This window comes from Pipistrellus kuhlii, unplaced genomic scaffold (assembly GCF_014108245.1).
Source record: "Pipistrellus kuhlii isolate mPipKuh1 unplaced genomic scaffold, mPipKuh1.p scaffold_m20_p_19, whole genome shotgun sequence".
Taxonomy (NCBI): Eukaryota; Metazoa; Chordata; class Mammalia; order Chiroptera; family Vespertilionidae; genus Pipistrellus; species Pipistrellus kuhlii.
In genome coordinates, this window is record NW_023425504.1 from 11,123,434 (window position 1) to 11,147,464 (window position 24,031).

The 24,031-nt window shown below is 35.2% G+C and overlaps 1 protein-coding gene across 8 annotated transcripts in view; it reads left to right on the forward strand.

Annotated features, from left to right (window-relative positions):
* Nucleotides 1-24,031, forward strand: part of MBNL3 (muscleblind like splicing regulator 3) — a 126,153-nt gene that overhangs the window by 93,035 nt on the left and 9,087 nt on the right. For 6 of the 8 annotated variants that reach the window (XM_036443287.2, XM_036443286.2, XM_045583513.1 and 3 more), the window contains 6 exons: nucleotides 1,463-1,627; nucleotides 16,330-16,521; nucleotides 17,609-17,845; nucleotides 18,616-18,766; nucleotides 20,648-20,683; nucleotides 23,170-23,264. In XM_036443287.2, the coding sequence (XP_036299180.1) occupies nucleotides 1,463-1,627; nucleotides 16,330-16,521; nucleotides 17,609-17,845; nucleotides 18,616-18,766; nucleotides 20,648-20,683; nucleotides 23,170-23,264 (876 nt within the window). The remainder of the gene's footprint in view (nucleotides 1-1,462; nucleotides 1,628-16,329; nucleotides 16,522-17,608; nucleotides 17,846-18,615; nucleotides 18,767-20,647; nucleotides 20,684-23,169; nucleotides 23,265-24,031) is intronic. The other 2 variants (XM_036443293.2, XM_036443289.2) reach the window with 2 other exon arrangements.

Below are 24,031 nucleotides of genomic sequence, written 5' to 3' on the forward strand. Positions count from 1 at the left end.
ATCGCTGCTCCCCAGGGCTGTTAATTCTGAGCCAGATTATCTCAGTTATACTGGGTTGAGACTGGAGAATCTAGGGACTAAAATCCTTGTGACCATCTTTGGCTTGGTGCAGGTTGTAGTAAGTGTAAAACAGAGGCTCATGTTATCTGTTGGAAGGCATATTAATGAGGGAGAATCTTCATTATTGTGATATTTAGTGCATATAAAAATTTATTACAGCTGTAATATGTGCTGAAATCATATAGCTATTCTTAGACTACTTTTATGAATTTGGAAAAAATGAGTTAATACCATTGTAAATTCTTACTGCTAATAAATTTTCCTTTTCCAGGATTTGAAACTAAGATATTATTTTATTTTACAAATCACTTAATTTGATTGAAAATAAATTGATCAATGGGAGAAACAAAAGGACAACCCTGACAGAAAACAAAAGTTGAACATCTAATTTCTCAAACTACATTTTAAGTTGTACCCAGCTTCTTGCCAGAGAAAGTAAAATAATAGAGCCAGCTCATCCCAGTGACCTGATATTTAAAAGAGCAGCTGCAGTGATTTGGTTTTGCATTATATGTTTTGAAAGAGATAACTTGATTCTGAGTGAAATTATAGAAAGGCTTTAGTAACAAGATAAATATGGAAATGTGACTGTGAGAATCATTTAGAAATCATAAATAAGGAAAATCACAGCATGTGTTCAAACCAGTTGATGAACTAATTCATTTTCTCCTGGAACAAAAAAATGTTGCCTTTTTATTCACCCATCTCTAGCATTTGTGAGGGTGAAAATTGCTTGCAGTTTTGTTTGCCTTAAACAAATTATGGTGAACCCAGTAATCTAAATGAGATAATAATTAGCTGCTTTATATAATGCTCATGAGCTAAACACAGCAGGTCACATCTGACAATGTAATACATATCTGTCAATTTTGCTACACATAGTAAACACTATATATATTATAGTAGCCGTGTCAACATTTAGGCAACACTAAAGATGCTTGATTTCACAGGATTGATATATTATTCTGTTTGGAAGTGCTTAAACCATCAATAAAACATCCATATAGCTGTGACTCCAAAATAAACTTTGGTATCAATTATCCAAATGATCTAGAGCCATTTTCTCTGGAACCTAAAGAACAACACGGCAACCAGGTAAAGGGATATATTCTATGGTTAAAAGAATGTCAGTGGATTTCAACATTTTTTTCCTCACATTGTACAGGTTTATGGAAAAGAAATTTAGACCCTAAAATGTCCAGCATAATGGGTCTAAAATTTAAAAATATATATTTATGAGTATGTCATATATTTATATATATTTTTTCTCCACCCCTCAATTGAGGGAAAATTAACATTTTCCCTTGGTTTCCTCATTGTTTGAGAATGCACTTTTATTTTTCTTAGCCATATCAGATCCTTAGAAAAAATAATGAAAATTACTCTAATTCTTCATTTTTAGGGTCGGTGTGCTAGAGAGAATTGCAAGTACCTTCACCCTCCTCCACACTTAAAAACCCAGCTGGAAATTAATGGACGGAACAATCTGATTCAACAAAAGACTGCCGCAGCCATGTTTGCCCAGCAGATGCAGTTTATGCTCCAAAATGCTCAAATGCCATCATTTGTAAGTCACAGCATTGTTTTTAAAAAATTGCACATGTGTGCCTTAAAAAAAAAGAATATATATCTACATTGGAATAACCTTGCAGGGCCTTTGGGAAGTTAGTTACAGAGGATTTAGACACAAGCTAATATATTAATTGATACTACAAAGCTGCCCTGCATGTGAACGGAGCAATCAGGTGTATTCAATTTAAAATCTGGGCTATATTTAAACATGAATTCAGTTTATAGAAAAAATATCAGTAGAGGAACAGGAAATTTTAAAATGACGAGGAGGTTTGATCATTATTACATGATGTAAATCTATGAATTCTATGATAACAGTTTTTCATGGTTTTATTGTTACTTATTAATACTTTTTATTTTGAAACAATTTTAAATTTAAAGAGAAGTTGTGAAGATAGTGCAAAAGGTTCCCAAATGATCTCTCACCCAGTTCCTCCCACTGTTAATATTTTTCCATGGTATTTTTGTCAAAATTAAGAAACTGACATTTACACATTGCTATTAACTAAACTCCAGACTTTATTCAGATCTCATCATTCTTTCTGTTCCAAAGTCCAATCCAGGACACCACAGTGCATTTATTTGAATCTGTCCCCCTCTCTCCTCTGGTCTGTGACTGTTTCTGTCTTTCCCTGTTTCCCGTGACCTTGTCAGTCTTGAGGAATGCTGGCCAGATATTTGATGGTGGATTTAATTTAACCTAGCTATAGAGTTTTCCTTTGCAAAAATTAATAAGACTATGGTGTCATTCTAGATCAGTCTCTACTACATTTGTGGATCAGTAAGCTTAGATCCTTTTAAAGCACTTTTTTTTCCTATTGATAATTCATCTTGTTTTGCTACCTTAAAATATCAAGTTGCAATTTGGGTTTCTAGGAGGAATTGAAAACTCCCCTTTCTGCTGAATTTACCGGGTCTTAAACTTAGTTCAGTGATGTCTCATTCTAATTCTAGCTGGCCTGCTTGTTTTAGACCATTAACAAGATACTAACTTGGAAGGGTTATGTTATCTTTATTTGTTACCTATTTCATCAGTGCTGATGAATGGTGATAGTATATAATATTTAGATATAATGAAAATGTGAGTGCAGAGAGGAATTGACTGTCCTATCTAATAAAAGACTAATATGCAAATTACCCACAAGCCATGCTGACCAGCCACTCCCACCAGCCAATCAGTGGCGGGTATGCAAATTAACCTGAACCAAGATGGCTGTGGCCACAGAGCCAGCAGAAGGGAGGCTTAGGTTTCCCAGGTGATGGAGGGAGCCAAGCTTTCCACAAACCCTGGGGGGCCCAGGCCTCCACTCCAGGCTACAAAGTTTCAATTATAGAAGATAAATAAATTCCAACAGAAATGGCTGTAGCCACTGAGCAAGCAGGAGGCTTGGCTTTGCTCCAGGCTACAAAGTTTCAATTGTAGAAGGTAAATAAATCCCAGATACTAAGGCCTCCTCTTGGGTCTCCAGAGGGAATGGTTGGCCTGCAAACCACCACAGGCTCCTCACTCAGGCCGCCCCATGCCCCAAGGGAACCCCCACCCTGATCTGGGACACCCTTCAGGGCAAACCAGCTGGACCCCACCCATGCACCAGGCCTCTATCCTATCTAATAAAAGAGTAATATGCACATTGACCATCACACCAACACACAAGATGGCTGCCCCCATGTGGTCAAAGATTTTACCCCTATGTGGACACAAGATGGCCACCACAAGATGGCCAGCAGGGGAGGGCAGTTAGGGGTGACTAGGCCTGCAGGGGAGGGCAGTTAGGGGGTGATCAGGCAGACAGGCAGAAGCGGTTAGGGGCAATCAGGAAGACAGGCAGGCAAGCATTTGAGAGCCAGCAGTCCTGTACTGTGACAGAGATGCCCAACTGCCTGTTTAGGCCTGATCCCAGGAACATGCCTAAAGGGGCAGTCAGACATCCCTCTAGTCCCATTATAAAGTTGATTCTCAGAATTAAAGGAGATATGTGTAGATAGGACACCCCTTAAGTACTTTATACTTATAGACAATGCACAAAACAGGCGGCAGGGGCATTGATGAGTCACTAAAATTTTGCACTGTGATTTTCATTTCCCAGAACATCTAGACAAATTTAAGTAAAAATATATAAATTTCATGTTATATTAGTTTTCAAAAATATTTGCCTTGTAATTCATTGCTGATTAATTACATTATAAATTAGTTCCCAGAAAGTCACCAGTGAGTTCCTCAGAGCTCCTATTTGGCCTTCAGGGTTGCTTTACATGGTTGAACTCCTTTAAACGAGGTTTTCACGCACTGAAATATCTACATTTTTTCCTACTTCTAAAGGGGCAGGGAAGAGAAAGTCTACTACCGTGTTTCCCTGAAAATAAGACATCCTCTGAAAATAAGACCTACTTACAGGTTTCCTTCTGAGTATATAAGGCATCCCCCGAAAATAACCCCCCCACCTCCAGGCTAAACATGAGAGATTTGGTCCACTGATTCTGAAAGAAATGGAGTCACAAGAAATTCACCAGGAAATTCAGGAATTGATTGTTATGATGTTCCAGAAGATGATGAGATGATTGTCATTGAATAAATGAGTAAATTTTTGATACTGTAGGATTCAGTTTGTCTGGTTTGTGTTGACAACTAACGTAAATACGACCGTACCATATACAGATAATAAATTTTCTTTATTTTCATTTAACAATAAATGTGTACCATATTCTTCTTCATGGAAAAATAAGGCATCCCCTGAAAATAAGACCTAGCGCATCTTTGGGAGCAAAAATTAATATAAGACACTGTCTTGTTTTCGGGGAAACAGGGTAGATACTGAGACAGGATAAACAAATCCACAAAATACTGAATGTGTTTGGTGAGTCCAGAAAATGTGAGTAGATGGGGAATAAAGCAAAGGAGTTTTTCACCCATCCTTACTACTCTCAGGTTCTCGTGGGATGTCCCAATTTCAGACTGAAAAAAGAATAGAGCCAGATTTTATCACACACCTGAGCTCAGCCTTTTCTATAGACTTGGAGTGTATATATTTTCATAACTCAAGAGACAGCATCAGGGCAGCAATAAAATTCCTGTTTCAGGGTATCAGAGCAAGGCCTGCATTAAAGTAGGGGTGGAGACAGAAGGAAGACAATTTATTTTCTATTCAGATTCTAGTAGAGTCTCTCCATTCCAAGTCTCAACTCTTTATGCATTATCGATCATGATGGCTCACACTGGGAAATAGGGGGTGGCTTTTTTAGAGACTAATAAGAGATACATTGAGTTTTCTGGCCTTTTGTGCCTTCTAATTTGATTCTCTGTGGTTTCTATAATGGAATACATTTGCCTTATTTCTTCAGTGAGGGTAATTTTAGATTTCAGGCTGTAGAACATGACTGATATGACTCACAGGAATACAATTTATTTTATAGCATATCACAAGATGTAAGTCATCACTTATTAGACCCCAGGGAACAATTGGAAATTGCATTTCTAACTTGTGGATTATGTATTTAAAAATAGCTGTTGTGATGTCATAAATTGATAAAAGGTTAATTTTTGCAGTTATTACATGTTAAAAATTAGCCCCACAATGGTTAATATGATCCTCTTTTGAGGTCTAGAAAGTTGCTTTGTAGGGATATTGGAATTGAGCTAGTGACAATTTTAAATGACATTTATCATTATGATTCAAAAGAAATGTTCTTCATTATGGATTTTGATATTACTATAAAAGTAACATGATTTTAATTAACTTCTCTGGTACTTACTCTCCCAAAACAATCCTCAATTCCTTTTAACACCTTGCATAACATGATTATTTTCTCCAAAATAGTCAAGTTTTTTAAAATTTTCAGTCATGATGTCTGTATGGTTGTATATTAATACCTATATGATATCATTGGCTTGAACTTCAGGTCTTTCCACAAAACATACTTTAATCTGTTTCTAGAATAACAGAAGAGCATATCTGCTCTTTGGAAAACTTAGTATGGTTTGCTTATTATAAGCCCTCAGATATAGGGAATGTCAGCCTAAATAGGATGGTAGCTAGAAAACATTCTGTTCAGTGCGACTGAACAATGAATGAAAGCCACACCTACTCAAGTGGGATGGAATGCTTGTTGTAGTGGACAAGTTTATTCACTGTATTTAACAGGCCTGAATTTACATCTGATAGTATAAATGTCCACCTCTGAAAGCTTCTGTTAGCCCTATGGAGGAAGTTGAGCAAATGAGAGAAATCGTGTGACTCCCTAATATTTTTCAGTGTTGTTTAAGAGAATTTCTGATGTTCACAGCAAAAAAATTTAAGTTTAAAAACTCCCCTTGATGTCATTAGAGAGGCAAATGAGCACTGTACAAGAATTTTAGGGAAAGTAGACACACTGGACTACTCTCAAACAAACCTAATGGTCTAATATTTTAATTTCACAACTAAGAATTTTCATTACAGAGAGAGTCTTCCTGTTGGATGCAATATATATAAGTATAAAGTGGACATGGTATTGTAAAGCTATTAAAATATTTTTATTTAGACATTTCACTATCTAGATCTGTCCATATCTAGTAAATTTCTTTAGTTTCTCTTCCTGAATGTGTTGATTCACATGGAGGCAGTTATTTACACATAGGTAAACTTGACTCAGTCAAGTATACTCACCTGATGATTTATACAGAGATTATTGCCTTGGCATATTTGGCTCACCATCTAAGGTGTGCCAAATCTGCTCTGCTTTATGCTTTTCATGGCTTGCATTCCTGTGGCCAGGTTGTGGTGTCCCTAACCAAAGAGGTTATAAGCATGGGTTTCATTCCAAGCTTTTCCTTCATCGTAGATAGAATCATCTAATGTCTATCTGGAATTCTCCCCACCTACATTTATCATAAACAAGCTTATATGTTTATATGACATTAATATAGTAAGAAAGGAAGGTTATGTGACACTTCAGAACCAAAAGGGGAAAGATAGGACTTTCCAGTAGATATGAAGAAGGGAGATATACTAATTAATAAATAACATCATTATTGTTAGACTCCAATATTTTTAATGTTCTTCTTTTAAAAATGAGAGCTATAAGGTATGTCTTAGTATATGAAACTTTGTACTAAAGCAGTTTTAATTATCTTGAAAGAAAATTGCAAAATATTTATTTACTTTATAATTTTGAAAGAGTTTAATAGTTAAATAATTTAGTAGTTAATGACAAAAGGATAATATCTTTTTCTCACCAAGGTGCATTATACATTGTGCATATTAGCATAAGAGCACATTTTTTCTAGTTCACATAAACTAATATTATTGACTGAATTCTTTATTCCCTCTTCCTATAGTTATGGTCCTTTTATTTAAAAGTATCATGACAATTAGGAAGAAAGGTGACATCTGTAATGCTTTCAACAATAAAGATAAATTTAAAATAAATAAAATTATCATGAAAAAGATGGCCAAGGTATTTTGTAGATTTCAAGGAAAAGGAAACTATGTCCACATTCCAGATTACTAGTCTTGTGTATTTTAATGGCAGTTCTTCAATGGATTTCTCAGTTTACCCACTTGCAAAATGACAAGTAGCTCTTTCATATGGATGTGGTAACATTGAATGTCTTCTAAAGTGATTTTTGCAAAATGTTCAAGTCAGTAGATTATAAGGGTAATGTGTTCTTAATATAATTATGACTGTCACTATCATGTGAAGTTCCATAAGGACAAGTTGACCAAATCACATCACAGGACAGGATGAAGTAAAACCATAAGATGAGCTCACATTTTATCTGGATTTCACTACGTTCTCTAAAATATTAGAGAAGATTTTATTTACAGATAGCAACTGAAGGCTAACATTATTTATTTGTTCAACAAATTATTTCCAGGGTTATAGTTAACTTCAAGTTAGTGACGTCTCAGGAGCCCTCATTTTCAAGGTCCTTGGAGAAGCCCAAACAATATGTTTACAATAGCTTTGTAAAATTTGCAAAATATATTTCTGTACAAACCTCCCCTCCCCAACTCTACTGAAAGACTTCAGGCCCTACAGGTCCCAGATTCACTTTTGGTCCAAAGTAGAATAGTTATTCAGGTTCTTTCCCAAGGCTATGTATATTATACTGCTTCAAGCTCCTTTTATAGTAAAACAAGATAGATGACACCAGCAGTGGGTTTGCTGCCTTGTGCCAAGTCTGTTATTTCACAATGTGAAATCCTTTTCCCAAAAGTTAAGCAAAAATGCTACAATTTTGCAGACAAACAGAGGGCATTTGTTCATGATATCTTTTATGGATCCCAGTTTCTTTGGTAGTGATAAAGCTCAAAATTCTCCCTTTATCCTCCCTCATACTTTCCCATGAGATACATTAAACATAATCTCCTCTCAGTACATTGTGTGTCCTTTTCCTTTGGGGCTGATTAGTTCAGTTGTTTAGAGCCTGGTGCTAATGAAACCACATGAGCCTGTTAGCGTTCCTGTCTTGGTCACAGTCTAAGCTATAGTCAGCTACCTCAAAAGTGTTTGCTGCTGTTCACCAGTGAGATGAAGGCACGGAGTTGGGAAACCTCTGTGTAAAGCTTTGTCCTTGATGGAAGATAAATAAAATGACAACACTAATAATAAACAAAACCAATGCTTGACAATTTCACCTACTGAGGATAATATTTTTTCTTATCAAAGCTATCTCCTGCCGAAACCTGTTTGGCTCAATGGATAGAGCGTCGGCTTGAGGACTGAAAGGTCCTGGGTTCAATTCCGGTGAAGGACATGTACCTTGGTTGCAGGCCCATTCCCCAGTAGGGGGTGTGCAAGAGGCAGCTGATTGATGACTCTCTCTCATCGATGTTTCTAACTCTCTATCTCTCTCCCTTCCTCTCTGTACAAAAATCAATAAAAAATATATTAAAAAAGAAAAAGAAAAAGCTATCTCCTTGCTCAGATCTCCATCAGGAGACCTAGCATAAATCCTGTGGTTGCCACTGCACATGATACTAATTTTAAAGTTAAGCTGGTCCTCCAAACATTCCTAATTTGTCTTAGTATCCTGTAAGGATCTACTGAATATTTTAAAGCCTTTTTTTTTTACCTAATCTCTCTTAAATCATTCTGTGAATACCAGTAATATTAACAATTCACTACTTCCCTGGAACAAAGACTTTTTGTGATAAGAAGTTACATATGTTGGTCTATAGTATCAACAAGTTGTTTTTCTCAGAACTCTTTATTGAATACATTTTTGTACTTAACTACTGCAATGTAAAAATGCATATATACAAATGTGTGTATGTGTGTATCCATGCACATCCACACACATACAGTATACATATATGAGTGTATAAAATACCCTGAGCTTCTCATACTACTTGATCTAGCATTTCACATTTATATCAAAAGACAATTTGTGAGTGGCATTATGTTTAGTCTCCCTCAGTAGAGAGAAAAACTGATGCATTTGTCCACTGCTTTTGATTCTTGAGTGTCTCTTTTTGTACTGTAATTTTTAAATTGGATTTTTCTAATTGGTAATCATAAAAGTAGTCAATGGCTTAGGAATCCCTTTTTAAAAATATATATTTTATTGATTTTTTACATAGAGGAAGGAAGAGAGATAGCTAGAAACGTCGATGAGAGAGAAACTTCGACCAGTTGCCTCCTGCACACCCCCTACCGGGGATGTGCCCGCAACCAACGTACATGCCCTTGACCCGAATTGAACCCGGGACCTTTCAGTCTGCAGACCGACACTCTATCCACTGAGCCAAACCGGTTTTGGCAGGAATCCCTTTTCACTCAATTCAGTAAACATTTATTGAGCATCTACTCTGTGCCAAACATTTAAGAGGATAAGAGGTGGATAAAAGATGAATTAGAAACAATCTTTACCTTCTAGGAAAGTATGACAATGGTAAGATGGTGAATTAATGTTTTTTTGACCTCATTACTTTTCTGATATATACTCAATCTTCTGTATTTTTATAGCTTTGGGCTTTTATTTTTTTCATATGTAGCTCTCTTGCTATTAACCATGCAAGGTTTTGTTTTTATTTGTGTTATTTTGGTAGTTGTGGTCATTGTTTGTTGAACCCCTGATCATCATAATCCTTGGCATCAATTTATCCTGGAGTCGCACTGAGATATTTAGTCTTCAGCCTCCATGTGGGTTTTTGTTGTTGTTGTTTCTTGTTTGTTTGTTTTTGGCTTTTCTAAGATCTTGCCATTTTTCTCCTCAAAATTTATATTTAGTTTCATAACTTTTGTTTAAATTAAGCAGCCATTTGATTTTATAAAACTACTTTTCCTTTCCTAGTAGCATGCTAAAGTTAATTGAATTGTCATTACTATCACATTGTGGTTTACCAACAAGTAGTTTTAGGTAAGTTCTTGTTCACTTCTTAGGAACAAAGTAAAAAATGCCTTGTCCATATAAGGAAGAAGTCATTTGCCCTCTTCACAGGTCCTTACCTCTAGTCATCTTCAGGTGATATGCTGATCTGTGTGTAAGTTCACAGTTATAACTTCTGGCCTACTTTGTAGCTTGTCCTCCACCCAATACAGGCATTTCCAAACCAGGATTTGTCCTCTCTTGCATGCTATACTTTATATCTTTTATACCCACAATAATCTATTGATCCGTCATCTATATACTTGCCTACCTTTAATGCTTCCTCTTCCTTAGAGACTTCTGTGACTAATAAGGTCACAAAATCCAGGTCTAGGTGAGAATAGCTATCCACTTTTGACCCTTGAACTTATTTTTTTCTTAGTATTCTCTGGAGCCATGGTGACTTATTCATTAACAAGTATGATTAGTACATAAACACCCGTATCTGCTTATGTCTGTTTATAAAGTTAACTCTTAATTACCAAGGAACCAATTAACTATTGGAGGTTATGTGCCTTTTGGCCACTCCAGTCCCTGCAAAAAATTCACACTAAGAGTGTGGAGATGACCAAACAAAAACTATGAAACCAAGATTATTCATTTGTGCTCCATGTGAACAGTTAATAAAGTATGAAAGAAACTAAAATTATACATTTTAATGTGCTTTGGGATAATCTAAGGATAGAAATATGCATGGTGATGGTGAAACAAACTTCCTTTTGTACTATATAAATTCTTGTAAATGAGCAATAAAACTAAGGTATTATGAGTGCTAATAAAAGTTAAGAGGACTATTTTTCTGGTATTAAAATCAAGTCAACAAACTGTTACCAAATGTGTATCATCCTATAAAAAATTTTTTTAGTCATCCACCTCTAAATAGGACCTCAGAGATGAAAAGCCTCAATTATTACATTACTTTCTGGCCAGGATTAGCCAAAGTGACTTTGCATTCATCCAACAATATTTGTAACTGACCTTGGATATTGTTAACACAACTACAAATAGATATAGGCTGTTGGGGAGGCACAAAGATTGATTTAGCATAACATTTACTATTTATTTCTTTATACTAGCTTGATGAATAAACCACTTAAGTATTAAATCGATGTTTCTAAAATGTATGTGTAAACTGGACATATATATTTAAAGCATAGTTTTTCATTGAATTATATTATTATTCAATGGTGCTTCAAAATCCTTTAAGACCAACATGTGGTGACTCCTAACATTTTGCCTGTATAGGATTACATCTATCTTTATTGCTTAGTAGTTATTTTCCTATTAACAAGCAGTTAAGGATTAAAAAACTGTGGTATATCTACACAATGGAATACTACACCATGGTAAAAAAAAAAAAAAATAAGAAGAAATTCTTGCCATTTGCAACAGCATATATGGAACTGGAGAGCATTATGCTATGCTAAGCAAATAAGTCAGTCACAGAAAGATAAATATCACATAATCTCACTCATTTGTGGAATATAATGAACAATATAACCTGATGAACAAAAACAGATCCAGAGACAGATAAGCATCTATAAGTCCGTCAAACCTCAGAGGGAAGGTAGATAAGGGTAGAGGTAAATGGGAGAGATCAACCAAAAGACTTCCAATGGGCACAGTCAACAGGGGGATGAGGGAATGAAGGAGGGAGTGGGGAGGGGGGCAATGGGGCAATAAGGACACATATGTAATATCTTAATAAATAAGGGAAAAAAGGAATACTAATTTTAGTGACTATTTAAAAGAACATTTCAGTGAATAATTCAGTATTTGTTTCTAAAGCCAAGCATTTTCAACTTCTAGAATCTTGCCACAAGTATTAAATTCACATCAATAGGTTTATATATAATTAGTACTTTAATTTAGTAATAAATTGATAGAGTGCTTTATTTTTTGGGGAATCCTCTAGAATGAGGGTCAACAAACTTTCCTGTAAATGACTAAATAGTGAAGATTTTAGGCTTTGTGGGACAATGGGCAAAATTGAGAATATTATATAGGCACTTCTATAGCAAGAGAGAAAACAAGTAGCTACAACTTTTTGTTGTACCAATGGGCACAGTTGACTTTGTTTGTGGACACTAAAATATGAATTTCATATAATTTTAATGCATTATGAAATATTTTTTATCTTTTACTTTTTCAACCATTTAAAAATGTAGGAACCATTGTTACAAAGTTGGCCAAACAAAAACAGGGCAGACAGATCCTTGAACTTCCCTAGAATGCATGCATCTTTGATCTGACTCTCAGAGAAATCTAAGACTAAAAAAGATTAGGGGGCATTGTTCTAGAGACAATTCACTAACTTTTAGGAGGCATTTCCTAAGGCCCTAAGAGTTTCTAGGAAATCTGTGGGAATTCCTTCTCTAGGAACTAATCCTGCTAAAGACAGTGAGGGTAAATTGTCTAGGTGATCTTTTATTAATAGTCAATTGTCTTCACCATTCTTGTTGGTTTTATAAAACTCAGAGAAAATTGAAACTCTAACCCTGGTTTTAAGAGGAAAAGTCTTCTCATATTTTCAAATATTTAGTAAATAATTTAGGTTCAAATGAATATCTGAAACATATTTAAGAGTCTAGACCATTTCAGGCTATAAATAGAAATCACATTCAACCTATTAAGAACTTTTTTCTTTTTATAATATATTTTATTGATTTTTTTGCAGAGAGGAAGAGAGAGGGATAGAGAGTTAGAAACATCCATGAGAGAGAGTCATCGATCAGCTGCTTCCTACACACCCTCCACTGGGGATGTGCCTGCAACCAAGGTACTACATACCCTTGACCAGAATCGAAACCTGGGACTTTTCAGTCTGCAGGCCGACGCTCTATCCACTGAGCCAAACCGGTTTCGGCAAGAACTTTTTTCTTTAAAACAAAGATTACCCCTTGGAACAGTTTATTTTATTTCAACTGACATTTAAGGCTACAATACAGGTATAAGCAGGATTAAATTTACTTATTAAAGTTGAATGTGCAAGATTGTAGGCTTCTTGGCTTACTTAATGAAGGGTGGGGATAGAGGGGACGCTGTTACCCAAATCTGAACCCCTGAATGTTCAAATTCATGAAATGGAGTAGTTACCGTGGGGCAGAGATAATAGTGAGAAAATAGAAATGTCCATTTAAAAATAAATAAAAACCTCAGGAGTTTCTGGAGGTAGAATAATTGCTTCTAATAACAGTTATTATTGAATGAAGTTTGTACTCAAGGAGGAAATTGTTATAAAACATAGTACTCATTTTAAAACCTAAAGACAGAACAGTGTAGTATATGGTGAAAGCCTAAATATTTTTAGCAAGCCCTTTACAGCACTTTTTAGGTAAACCTTTAATTAATTTACAGCTTGTTTTCACAGTTTTTGAACTGTGGAGAATGTAACAAATTTAAGAAGAAGGCAGAAGTTAACCTAAAAAAATCCCCCCCTAAAAAAAAAGGAAAAGAAAAGTTAGTGGAATTTCAGTGCTACTTTAAATAGGATGCATTGCTTATATGTACATTAGGCTTAATTATTATTAATTGATCAGTATCTATTAATCTTCAATGGTGTTTTTAAACTGGAAAACCCACTCATAGGTAGATCTTTTTTTTTTAATTCAGTAGTTTTTAAAATGTAATAATGGTTCTCAGTTCTGTAAAAGACAAAAGCAAAAAGTATTTAGAAGAATGGGATAGTGACTTTAGTTAGAAATTTATTATGAAAGAGAAAATAAGTACAACAAAGCATACTATTGTGTGGTTCAAATATGGAGATTTTATAATGAGAGATTCTTGCTGATTTTGAGAAAATCATACATTATCAAATTGATAAAGTCTGCATTTTTATATAAATATGCCTGAGTGGCTGTCTCCAAGAGATTTTTACTCATTATAAAAGATAATATTTCATCTGCTAATTACTGGACCTTCATGTCTTATTCAATAAAAAGTATGACATGTTTGTATAGCTTCTTACATCATAGAACCTAGTTACTCTGGGTAAGCCCTTGGCTGACTGTACACAAACCTTTTTTAAATTTCTTTATTGATTAAGGTGTTAAATATGTGTTCTTATCCACCCATTATCCCCCCATCCCCCCACTCCTTCCCTCATCTCCCTGATGTCTACGTCCATTGGTTAGGCTTATATGCATGCATACAAGTCCTTTGGTTGACTCCTCCCCCTTACCCACACCCTCCTCTACCTTGCCTCTGAGGCTTGATGATCTGATCAACCTTAAAAGCACCTTTCAGACTGTTCCATCATCTTTCCTTGAACCTGATATTGCCTCTTGTTCCCAATGAAGACAGCAATGAGTGAGGAGGAAAGGGGTAGATTTAAAATGTGGGAGCTCTAACAATTTTATGCCATTTACCTAAAATGAGATAGGTATGATAATTTTTAAAATTTTCAATGTTCTATTTCATAAACTAGACTTTCTACCTCATAAATTATTCTACCTCCTCACTCATTGCTGTGGAACAAAGCAAGCTTACTCACCCAAGTGAGTCTTACCAGTTTGCAGGGGGAAGGTTTTTCCCTGTCCTCAATGTCAAATTAGCTAATTTGATAAACTCATCTAAGGTAGAGTGCTTATGCAGAAGTCCTTCCTTCCAAGTTAAGTGTGGTTTATAAGAGGGACTTTATGGAGAATGCTGTGGTGGTGAAAAGTTCAAGTATATTGCTCTTCACTTCATACTCTACAACCTCTTATTCACTCTATATTTAGAGTTATTCCTATTAATGTGATTTAGCAGAGGTTTGGGCATAGGTTGGTTGTCAATTAACAGTTTCATTATTTTTTTAGTGAAAGAAATAACAAAGTAAGAAGAATACATGCTATCAGTAATACACAGTGAACACTACGAGTTGCACAGCATTATTAACGACTAACGGCTTTATAGAGTCTCTGTTAGAAATGTACTACATTTAAACATGATTTGTTATTAATTAATTTAAAATGTTTACATTTATTTTTAAACTTTATCATTGATTAGATAAGTCAATCAGTCATTCACTAAGTATTGGGTACCACAGGGGAGACAATAGAACTATCAAAGAAATAACTTCATTGAGAAGTAAAGACTTCCACATATGGAATAAACTGGAAACAGCACAGTAAAGTGATAAATTCTGTGATTACCCATAAATAAGGCAATATACACTGAGTGGCTAGATTATTATGATCTCTTAACACATAATAATCTGGCCACTCAGTGTATATCCTATATAATAAAAGGCTAATATGCAAATTGTCCCCTCGACCAGGAGTTCAACCAGCAGATAGGCTGGCCAACCGCCCATGTCCCCTTCCCCTGGCCAGGCTGGCCAGATTCCACCCATGCACGAATTCATGCACTGGGCTTCTAATATATATATATACACACACACACACACTGAGTGGTCAGATTATTATGCATTCAGAGATCACAATAATCTGGCCACTCCAGTGTATATATCAAACTGTTTGAGATGAGAACTTTTTAAAATAAAATAAAAATCTGCAAGAATACTTTGTGTTTGTAAAGATTTTCTTCATAAGCTATACTCCAGTTTATGTACCTTATAATCCTATCTTATTTCTTCCTGCCTAACAGGGATCTTCGTAGTATTTTTAGGGTCTCCTTTTAAACTATAGATATCATCTGGCCCATTAGATAAAGACAAGGCTAGGCAAGTCAAATTATTGATAGTTTATGAAATAGAACATTGAAAATTTTAAAAATTATCATACCTATCTCCTTTTAGGTAAATGGCATGAAATTGTTAGAGCTCCCACATTTTAAATCTACCCCTTTCCTCCTCACTTATTGCTGTCTTCCAAAATTAATAGTGAACCAAGAGAAGTGAGTGTCTAGTAGGGCAGGTGGGAACTGTACTAGGACAAGCAGCCTTAGAACCAAGCAGTACTGATGGGGAAGAGGAAGGAGGAGGGTGGAACAAAGCAAGCTTACAGAAGAACCTTAAATCTACCTGCAAAAGTCATGCTTATGAAAGGAGACAGGGTAGATTGTCTGTATATATGATATCATTGGTGGCATGGTTTTTAGGTAAAAAGAAAAGTGCTGAATAAAACACACTTGGAACAGAATCCATCAATGAGGTGAAATTTGGCTAACTGGTGGTTATTTAAAATTATGTGACTTGTTTTTATCAGTTTACCAATAAATTTGATACTCAAAGATGTTTGTTGGTTAAAGCAACTCTTATATGAAATTAGAATAAGACTCAAAATAAATCTGAGAAACAATGACAAATTTTTATATGCTTAGTCTTTCTAAAAGAATGTCTCCTTGTGTATTAATAGGAATAATCCATTTAACTCTAACACTTTTTTTTTCTTTCAAACATACAGACTTCCTTTCCTATGACTACATCACTTGCAGCTAATCCTCCCATGGCTTTCAATCCTTACTTTACTCATCCTGGAATGGGCCTGGTTCCTGCTGAAATTTTACCAAACACACCTCTTCTGTTTTCTGGAAACCCGGGTCTCACATTGTCAGGAGCTGCTGGTCCCAAACCGATGCGTTCAGATAAACTGGAGGTATTTGTGTAGAAATATATAAATATTATATGGTTTATATTAACTTTATGCATGAAACAACAGCCTAAGAGCCTTTATATTTTGAATGCCTTAAATAAGTGCACCTGGGTTTTTAGCTTATGGAGTATAACCTCAGAACAATGTTAACTGTTTTGCTACTGCAATTATACCCTTTTGTGAAGTGAATTGATTCAGTTGTACAGTAGGTTAAAGCATGTCTTAGTGTTCCTGACCACAAAATGCATCTCCTTTGCTATGCGCAGAAAGTCTAGTGGGAATGCTGCTTCTACCCAAGCTCCAGCTTCATAGATTGGAATTGCTATGTTTGTTGATGAGTTTCTACTTGTTAGAATAATCAAACTGGACAAAAGAAAGGTGGTCTAGTCTATTTGCTAATGCAGAATGTAAATGAGTCTCATAGTATCTAAACCTTTTCTCCAGTTTTTAAAAGAATGATGCATTAGATATTAAATATCCCTTTTGCTAAGAAAAGAAAATGTAAAAAAAATAAGAAACAGCTTTCTAATTTATTGAAGTCCTTCAAACATCTCTTAATTGTCATTCTTCATAAATTAAAATAAACAGCTAGTCAATTTCTTACAAAGTCAGCTTCATCGGCAGCTTCTTAAATGCCTGGCAATGTATTATAATGGAATTTGATTGTACACATAATGTAATTCAAACATGGGCCACAAGTCTGCTCATGGAAAAGCACATTGCTGTGTGATAAAGACTTATTTTGGGCCTTAACAAAATAAATCCCTTTTGCATATGTAGCTAATTACACTTTAGACTGTATTAAATGGAAAATTAAACAATGCTTTTAAGCACTTTTATTTCAACATAAGAAAAACAGACAGTCTTCTTTGGAAAAAATGGAAATTTTTCCTAAGAATCAAAATGTTATCTATGTTTACATCTCAGAGTGAACATGGTTTTACATGATCCTTCAGCTTCTTAGATTTTTCCTAAATACCATAGATGGCTAAGTACCATAATGTATACTATTGCTCTTACATTCACTGGAAAAATAAATAAAACCTAACCGACTTTTAAGTCATCAGTGTGATATTTTTTTTTCCTTAAGATTTGCCGAGAATTTCAGCGTGGAAATTGTACACGTGGTGAAAACGATTGCCGCTATGCTCATCCTACTGATGTTTCTATGATTGAGTCAAGTGATAATACTGTGACCATCTGCATGGATTACATCAAAGGCCGATGCTCCCGGGAGAAATGCAAGTACTTTCATCCTCCCCCACACTTGCAAGCCAAACTCAAGGCAGCTCATCACCAGATGAACCACTCAGCTGCCACTGGCATGGTAAGAGCAGACCAGGATTTATGCACTATTTTTTTTGGGGGGGGTGATTAATATATACCTTAGTGTGTCTATTGTTTTGTAACCATAACCTTGGATAGTCACGAGTGGACCCTAATACGAATAGCCAAGGTGATAAGCTGGAAAAGAGAGAACCTATGTGTTCTACTTCATTCACTAACATTTTCTAAAGGTAACTATTTTAAAAGCTTTACTGATTATTATAACCTACTGTGCTTTTGCTCCCATTTTATAAGGAAAGAGAAAAAATATATAATTTATTTTTTTAAATATACTTTATTGATTTTAAAAAAATGTATTTTATTGATTTTTTAACAGAGAGGAAGGGAGAGGGACAGAAAGTTAGAAACATCAATGAGAGAGAAACATCGATCAGCTGCCTCCTGCACACCCCCTACTGGGGATGTGCCCATAATCCAGGTACATGCCCTTGACCGGAATCAAACCCGGGACCCTTCAGTCCGCAGGCTGACACTCTATCCACTGAGCCAAACCGGTTTCAGCGAGACCCTATTTTATTTGCCAAAATTAGTGAAGTTGAAAAGCTTCTTTTTCTCCTTGTGTGTATTTTTCTGTTCTGAATTAAGTTGTCATTTAGTGAACTGCTTCATCTTTGCAGCTGCTTACCTTGCTCGATGGATATCCTTGTAGAGGGCTCCCAGACCACACCTTATCTAACTGTTGCTTGCTTGGTTTGAGTATATGTTTTTACTTTCTTTGGTACTATTTATTAATCTATCCCTCCCTCACAGGCCCTACAGCCTGGTGCATTTCAGCTGATACCAAAGAGACCGGCACTTGAAAAGACTAATGGTGCCGTTCAGTTCTTTAATCCCAGTGTTTTCCACTGCCAACAGGCTCTGACTAACCTGCAGCTCCCACAGCCAGCCTTCATCCCTCCAGGTGAGAACTGGGCTATGAACACTTTGAGTGTAATGATGATGTGACTATATGCAATGCACACCAGCAACCCAATGACTTTTATGCCAGGACGATCAACAGGTGTTTTGTCTGGAAATAAAACAGGGCAGTTATGTTTGATCTGCTAGTACAGTGGTCGGCAAACAGTGGCTCTCGAGCCACATGTGGCTCTTTGGCCCCTTTAGTGTGGCTCTTCCACCAAATACCACAGTTAGTCTATTTTGAAGAAGTAGCGTTAGAAGAAGATTAAGTTTAAAAAATTTGGCTCTCAAAAGAAATTTCAATCATTGTACTGTTGATATTTGGCTCCGTTGACTAATGAGTTTGCCGCTACTGAGCTAGTATATATTTAAAAATTTGTTTCTGTGATTTCTGAAAATTAATGATTTAAAATCAATCTAGGAAACATTGTCCATATTTTTCTTTTTAACATTTCTTAATTTTTGTTTCCTATCATTGATTCACTTGGTTAGGTCTCAAACTAATTTTTTGACTCTTAGGTATAACATTCAAAGACATTGGCCTGCCCTCAAAAATATCTTTCCCATTTTCAGCATTGCAAAAAAATGAAGCCCATATATCTTTGATATACTGAAGATACTTATAATAAAACTATCTTTAAATTTATAGCATAGTATGATGTACAGGTAATATATAGTATAATATAACAGATAGATCTAGCCTCTAATTATTTTTTATTGTTTAAAGTATTACAAGTAGTAGTACATGTACCTCTTTTCCCACAATTGATCTTCCCCCAGCCTCTCCTACCCCCCATCTCAAGCCAGTTAATATTTAAAAATATAGCAGTTTTCCTGACATATTTTCCGGATACTTTGCAGCACATTTTATCTTTACATTCAACTACATTTAATAGCTTAACAATTTTGTTCCAAATTGAATAAAAATTTTAAGCCAGAATTTTGTATGAAAATACTTTTCTTCTAGTGGTTCAGTACTTTAAGAATTACCATATAGTCTCTTAGGAATAAATTGAAAATATGAATCACGCAGAGTATAGATTTTCTTGCCAGAATTATAAATTCCCACTTTAAAATTATTATTAAATGAAAATGATATGATTTAAAAATTAATTTATAAAGACTTGTTAATTGTATAAACATACTAAATGGGTAGAATTATCTAATTGGACTTGAAAATAATCTCTTGATTACTCAATTAATCAGTAATACATTTTGGAAGAATCTATTAAAAAGTTTTGTCTAGTTACTAACAATAATTTTCATGGTATCATTTAAAAAACACACAATTTTTTTTACTTTTTGCTGGATTTGGATTATTTAAAATCTAGCTTTATAAGCCAAAATATCTGAAGAACACTGTCCCCCTTAAGTAATAAATTAAAAACCTTTCAGGCTGAGCCCCCTTTTGATAAAAAGCCTATTTGCCATATGTTCATAGTCAAGTCCTCAGTTACAAGGTGGAGTAGGTAGTGATAATCGATAAATACTCTAAATAGATTTATTGCACTAGGTTCCAGATCTTGGTGCATATTTTGAAAACAATTTATGTGATAAATAAAATTCTCCCTTTCATGATTAAAGTCACTTAGGATGTATTTGTCCAAAATAAATACAGGATGTAATTTAAGTGAGATAATCTTCTTAAAGAAATTTTTATATTCAAGTTTATACCTAAGCATCCAAGAATTACTTTGATTACCTGGGTTTGTGATTTTAAAACTAAGCTGTAATTATAAGCATAGGAGATTACTTGGGTTTGCATGTGATAATAAATTAATATTGAAAATATGATCTTTTTAAAATTATTTCTATCAGTAAAGCTTAAATAATGAAATATCTCTTTTCTTTACTTTTCACGCTTTTTCTGCACGGTGTACAGGGCAAATACTGTGCATGGCACCTGCTTCAAGTATTGGTAGGTTTTGTACAAAAATTCTCAATTATTCTAATCTGGAAAAAAAGTGACTTTCTGTTGTGACTATGAAAGAACATATGACTGAATGATATGGTTGGACATTATCTAAGTATTTAAGGTTTCATATAGTGCTATTTCACATTTTTAGGGAATCACATTAGTCCTACACTCCCAAGTCCTAGTTTGTTGGCAAATACTGATCCTGCCATTGCTCTATTTTCACCCTATTTTGAAACATTTCCTTATCTAGCCAGAATGGGCAGTTCTGTTCTTAGCTTTATATCTGTTACTAGAACACTATAAAATATTTAAAATGTACAATTTTTAAAGTACAAAATATTCCTCCAAAAAAGTTATCCATAAGATCTAAATTATTCAGCCAAAACCGGTTTGGCTCAATGGATAGAGCGTCAGCTTGGGGACTGAAGGGACCCGGGTTCGATTCCGGTCAAGGGCATGTACCTTGGTTGCGGTCATATCCCCAGTAGGGGGTGTGCAAGAGGGAGCTGATTGATGACTCTCTCTCATCGATGTTTCTAACTCTCTATCTCTCTCCCTTCCTCTCTGAACAAAATCAATAAAATATATATTTTTAAAAAGATCTAAATTATTCAATACTCAGATGTTTAGAGAGAATGAGTTTAGCAAAGCTAGAACATTTTTTAATGTCCTGCGTCAGAAAATATCTGACAAAATATTGTCTTCACAGCAAATGTTACAGCTACATGGCTGGTAGCTATCACGTCTCTTTCTGGGTGTTTTCTCTTTGCCTGTTCTAGTTTCTATCTCATTTAAAAAGCTTTTAAGGTGCTTTTCTCATTTCTAGCTCATTTTGGAAAGCAAACCAAGAACTTAAAGGGTAAATGGCAAGCATTCATATATAATGACTTACATCTACATTGATTGAATTTCAGATTTTCTGAAAGTTTACAGAGAAAATGAATGGCCTGGAGAGAGGAAAATCAACATATCTATTGCCATAGAAACCATAGTTGTACCCCAAATGGTGATTAACAGAAACTGTAGTTTTTCCTTGTTCCTACCATTAGTTATCTATGGCTTAGAGACATTCCTTACTGTACAACATGTCAATTCTAAAAACACTCCTCCCACCTTGGAAACACAGCAACTCTATAGCAAGCAGCACTACTGACGCATGCCGTTTGCATTCCCACACGGAGTTCTTAAGTGAAAGGACAGGAAAGCAGAGTGGCAAAATGTGAAGACACATTTCACAAACTTGCAGAAGTCAGATCGTCATATGCATATAGGGCTCCTGTTATTATCAATGGGATTTTTTTTTAAATTTTTACAGAGGACAGCCAATCCCTCAATAACAGAGGCCGCACTTCCATAGCCAGTGAATTTTATTGTACTACTATGTGGTTGCTGTTTTGACTTTTTTTTTTTTTTATCTCAATAAGCCCCTTAATTCTTTTTGGGCTTTGCATCTACTCTGTTTGACCAACGAGCTAGAGATGAGAAAAGCACCCCAAAAGCTTTTTAAATGAGGTAGAAACTAGAAAAGGCAAAGAAAAAACACTCTGAAAGAGACGTTATAGCTGCTAGCCATGTAGCTGTAACATTTTCCATGAAGACAACATTTTGTCAGATATTTTCTTTAAAGTATCCCATGTGTTTGATAAATAGCTTAAGTTTCAAAAAGTTTGCCAGAGGTGTATTTAAAAACCTGAATATGTAGGCCATTGTATTTTTTTTATTTCTTTATTGATTAAGGTATTACATATGTGTCTTTATTCCCCCATTACCCCCAACCTCCCATTCATGATCCCATCCCCTTGTTGTCTGTGTCCATTGATTAGGGCCTAATCATTAGGCTTATATGCATGCATATAAGTCCTTTGGTTTATCTCTCCCCCTTACCTGCCACTGTCCCCTACCATTGTATTATTCATCTCTGCTCCCCTACCATATACCCACCAACTGAACTACCATATTTTTGCATGTAGATCAGGTAAGTATGTATGTAACTGTTCCTTTGAACCTACAAATCTAGTGAAAGCACTCATATCTATAAATTAATGAACCCAGGCACCAAATCACACTTCCCTACTCCCATTTTGAATGTGCAACCCGGTCACTTGTTTACTTAACTAGCTATTAATACAGATAGTCTTGGTAAAATAAGATTTTACTTTATGCAGCCAATTTAACCCTCTGGAAATATGGCTTTTTAATTCAAATAAAATGTTATTCTACTAAAAAACTAACTAAGTGTTGAAATAATTTTTTCTCAATGCAAACTATAATTGTTTATCCCTTTTCTCTTTTTAAATGTTTCCCCATTCTGTGCTGTGTTGCTTTGCACTGACTGTGATTGCATGTTGCACCCTGGTGTATCCATGATGATGATGTCACATGGCTTGTTGCTGTGATCCCTACCATGCTCCATTTCATCGTTTATGTCATGGTTGCATAAATGGTTCACCCTCCCGTGTGTTGCTTCCATGGTTTCCTACGGAAAGTGCCCATGATGCACGGTGCTACACCTACCACTGTGTCTGCAGCAACAACACCTGCCACCAGTGTTCCCTTCGCTGCAACAGCTACTGGCAATCAGGTTTGGCAATTTACTTCACCTAGATAACTACGGTGTATTGGTAAGACACTGTATATGCTTTCTGAATTGGTGAGAGACATTGTTGCATATTCTTGTGTTTCCCAAGTAGTCGTTACATTTACAGTTTTTATTTTTGTGGTTCTTATAGAGCAGTGGTTCTCATTCTGTGTGCTACGGCACAGTGGTGTACTATAAGAATTTTTAAAACATGCAATACCTGACTACTTAGTTAGGGGCACTGATCTCTTTTCCCTCAGATCGTCAAATGAAAAAATGGCAACAGCCAACACAACAATGTGTGAATGAGTTAAAATTATATATATAGTGAAATTAGCAGAAAATATATTTTTGTTGTGCCACAGAAGTTTCATAATTAGTTTATGTGTGCCATGAGATGAATAAGGTTGAAAGTCTCTGTCCTAGAGGTGTGCATCTGCTTTGCTACTGATCCTGAGCTGAATCAGCAGAGTTATCTCATTTTTAATAAGTTACAAGATCTCTCTCTTTATATGTTATGTAGTATAATGTACAATTGTTGCTACTACACCAATCCTTAAATGTATATACTAAATATTTCTTAAACACTTTTTCATTGTTAAAGAAGTGAATTTGTTTTATTTTACTACTATTTTTGGTTATTGTGTTTAAATGCTCACTAAGTACAATCATCACCTTGACCTTCATATCTGCTGGAAAGAAAGCAAGTTAATACATTTATTTCTAAGGCACAGATATCCCTATACTTATCTAACAATTATGTCAGAGAT